This window comes from Lolium rigidum, chromosome 3 (assembly GCF_022539505.1).
Source record: "Lolium rigidum isolate FL_2022 chromosome 3, APGP_CSIRO_Lrig_0.1, whole genome shotgun sequence".
NCBI classification, from domain to species: domain Eukaryota; kingdom Viridiplantae; phylum Streptophyta; class Magnoliopsida; order Poales; family Poaceae; genus Lolium; species Lolium rigidum.
Window position 1 is genome coordinate 143,467,967 of NC_061510.1, and position 3,411 is coordinate 143,471,377.

Consider the following 3,411-nt stretch of genomic DNA (forward strand, 5'->3'; position numbering starts at 1 on the left):
TTCTAGGCAATGTAAACAAACAGGTTATGAACATCCAGAATTTTTGTATCATTTTTTTACGTATATAAATTTGCATTATCAAGGTTGGTACCATGGTCTCAGGTAAAGCGTGAGATCACTGGATATTTTCCAAGGGGCAGGTGAGCCAGACATGGTCCTACGTGGACCTACACACCAGAATAATGGTCAATACCATTGACCCGATGGCAACATCCGTTAGGCCTTCTTGTATAAGTATGATACGAGAGTCTAGGTAAAACCGTAAAAGTGATAAAATGTAAAGAGACTAGGGAAAACTGAGTAGAACTAACGAAGGGAGGCACAAAACTAGATATCCCATCTTTTTCTAGCTAGATGGTGTGTAAAATTTTATCCTCTACTTTCTCTTCCTTTCTAGTTAAACCGTGGCAGAAGGAAAGAATGAATATACAGATAAACTTTTCAGAAGAAGTTCGTGAATAATGTAACCAGGAAAGAAGACAAAGCTTTGCAAAGGAGCAACTAAAATATCTGAACCCGTTACCTTGGAAAAGGAAACAGTAGTCATCACAATTCAAACTACACCTTTACTTCGGATCAAAATGTGGGGAGAAAACATAAGATTAAGAAATAGAGTAGATTTCAGTTTTTACCCCCTACTTTGATAATTTTGACACTAACTACCCCATTTACAAACTTTTCATCCTAATTACCCCATTTAGCAAAAAAAATGTGCCAATTTTCACCCCTTCTAAAATTTTGTGCGTATTTTTATCGATGGATCCTAGTGCCAGGTACAATCACGTGTCAATTTTTTAATTCTATAACTATTATATGAAAAAAGCAAATCAAACAATTGACCACGCTGCTATACCATTTTAATGTTTGAGAACAATTTACCACAATCAAGTGCTCTTCCTACCCATAGAGTATGCAAGTACTTCTCCCATGGATACACTGATTTATTCTAACATGAAGGACAGGCCGTGCTTTCCTAAAAGAAAGAACAGACTGTGTCCTTCTTAAGATCAAAAGTTGTGCTACGTCAAACTGAAAACCACTCCTGATCCGTTGATCTATTAAAAGAGGTAAAAGTTGGCAACATTTTTGCTAAATGGGGTAATTATAATAAAAAATAGCTAAATAGGATAATTAGTGTCAAAAGTATCAAATTAGGAGGTAAAAACAAGAATTTACTCTAAAAAATACTCCAAGTCGTACTAGATCATGTAAAGGTATGGGATGGCCTTTGAAGTATCCCAACGACTTGGGTGAAGGGGGAAAGCTACCAAAGCATCCTTCCATCTGATGCCTCGCCCAAGCCATCCCAACGACTTGGGTGAAGGCGAAAGCTACCAAAGCATCCTTCCATCTGCGAGCAATAGAGATAAAGCAACTACGATTTGTCGTGACACGGGCATGAGTATATCTGGGAGCATCGGTTTTGGTCATTGATAGTATCACTGATCTTGCAGCGCTTTAGACGATGGCATGATGTGATGCACTGCCATATATATCTGAACCTGCCTGGAACGGCTTCATATTTCTTCGGATTCTGCAGATGTGGTGTAGGATATTAACTGTGTCAACCTATGAAGCTATAGCTCTTTTCTTAAAGATATTAGCCAACGCCTTAGCAGTTTTATTGATGTCCTACAAGAATTCGAGCAAGTCTAAATTGTACTGAAACATCCTTATCCATTACATCGCTAGCTGGAGATAAGTAAGACTTTTTACATTTCAAAGAGCAATGATTCTACGTCTAAGTCGATGGAATTAAGCAGGGTGTTACTTCAGTTGAATTGTGCGTAACTTTAGTCCCAGTCATAACCATCAGAGAACTCCACAGGCAAGGTAATGCTTCTGGTAGTACGTTCGAGGAGATCATAAACCTCAAGCTTGAGATCCACACTACTGGGGCTTGATCCAACGCTTCTGTGAAGGAAACCCCAACCAAGAGAGAGAAGATAATCTTCCAACTGAGGCAGAGTGTGATCACACAGCTCATTGAACGAAACGATCACATCTCCCTCCCTAATACCAAGCCTCTCGGCAGCAGACTCGGCTGATACGTGATTGACAATGTAGCCTCTGGTGATGCCGTGATCAAGAAAGATCCTCTCTTGGAGCGACACATCCAGCAGCTCCATCGTCCTCAGGCCCAAACCATGTGCGGGGCGAGCAATGCGACCGAAGTTGATCCACATTTGGACGCATGTGAGAATGGTGGTGATGCTGAAAACGGTACGGCTTTGGCCACCTAATGAATACATCCCGACAACACGACCGTCATCATGATCAACGACCGGTCCTCCCGTGCTATACATAGGGGGCTCGCAGCTAAGAAGCATGAGGTAGTTCATGTCCAAGTCCTCTTGCTGTTCTAACCACCTGATTCTCCCATGCCTAGCCATGAGGTTGGACTCTTCGGCACCCCTAGCCAACACAAAGACCTCTTGGCCATAGTTTGGGCTAGACCCGAAAGAGGGGACATGCAATGGCAAATCCGATTCCGACGAGTGGATCTCGAGTAAAGCGATTCCGTAATGCTTGTTGAAGAACAGAAGCTGTCCGTCTAAAACGGTCTTGTTTGGCAAGAGAACGTGAAGCTTAGGCGGTTTGGGGTCATCAAACATGTCCATGATCAAGGTGCTGGTGAGTATTCTAGCGCGCTTGCTGGTCGCGTTCCAACCGACGACGAAGCCGCTGCACTCCATGATGACGCTCCCGTCGGGCGCGAAGGAGGAGACGCTGACGACGGAGCGCGCCGCGTCCCGGACCAGCGCCTTGTCGCGTGGGCTCTCCACGCTGTCGGCGGTCTTCGGGTCCTTGGGCTTCACCACGGTAGGAAGACTTGTACGGGGATCTTTCTTTCTAGCGGCAGCGGCAAGCGCGGAGATCCTCCTGCACTCGCGGTTCCACCAGGCCACGTCCTTCCGCTTTCCGGACTTGGGGTACGGCGGGCAGCGAAGAGGGAGCGGCGCGGTGCCGATGATAGCACCTCCTGCTGCTTGCTGCTTCTCCTCCGATGTACTATTGACCTTGCACTTTTTAGCCGGCGGTTCTGACAGGCCGTCGGCCAGCTGCCCGCCCTGGGTACCCGCCATCACCGTCCTTGCTCTAATTTGGATCCTGCAACTTGAGCTCCTCGAGTCGACTCAGGATAGATCTCTTCTCCTCTCCTCTCTTTATATAGAGAATAGAAATAGATAGATCAACGTGAACATTAGTCGAATCGGATCTGATCTGATCACGAACCTGAATCGGATTTCGGGCGGAAGGAAACGACACCCTCTCCTCCTTCAGTTTGAATAAAACACGGCATTGGTAGAACTCAGGTATGTTTGCCAGTCCTATTTACGGGTAGTTTTTGACACACGGAGTACTTTGCGGAGCTGGCCATTGATTAGCTTAAGACTAGTCATAGTGGGG

At 45.3% G+C, this 3,411-nt stretch overlaps 1 protein-coding gene across 1 annotated transcript; it reads right to left on the reverse strand.

Annotated features, from left to right (window-relative positions):
- Positions 1–1,793: 1,793 nt before the first annotated feature.
- Positions 1,794–3,086, reverse strand: LOC124695602. Its single transcript, XM_047228429.1, has one exon. It carries the CDS (start codon positions 3,084–3,086, stop codon positions 1,794–1,796), a length of 1,293 nt encoding a protein of 430 aa, XP_047084385.1.
- Positions 3,087–3,411: the final 325 nt, after the last annotated feature.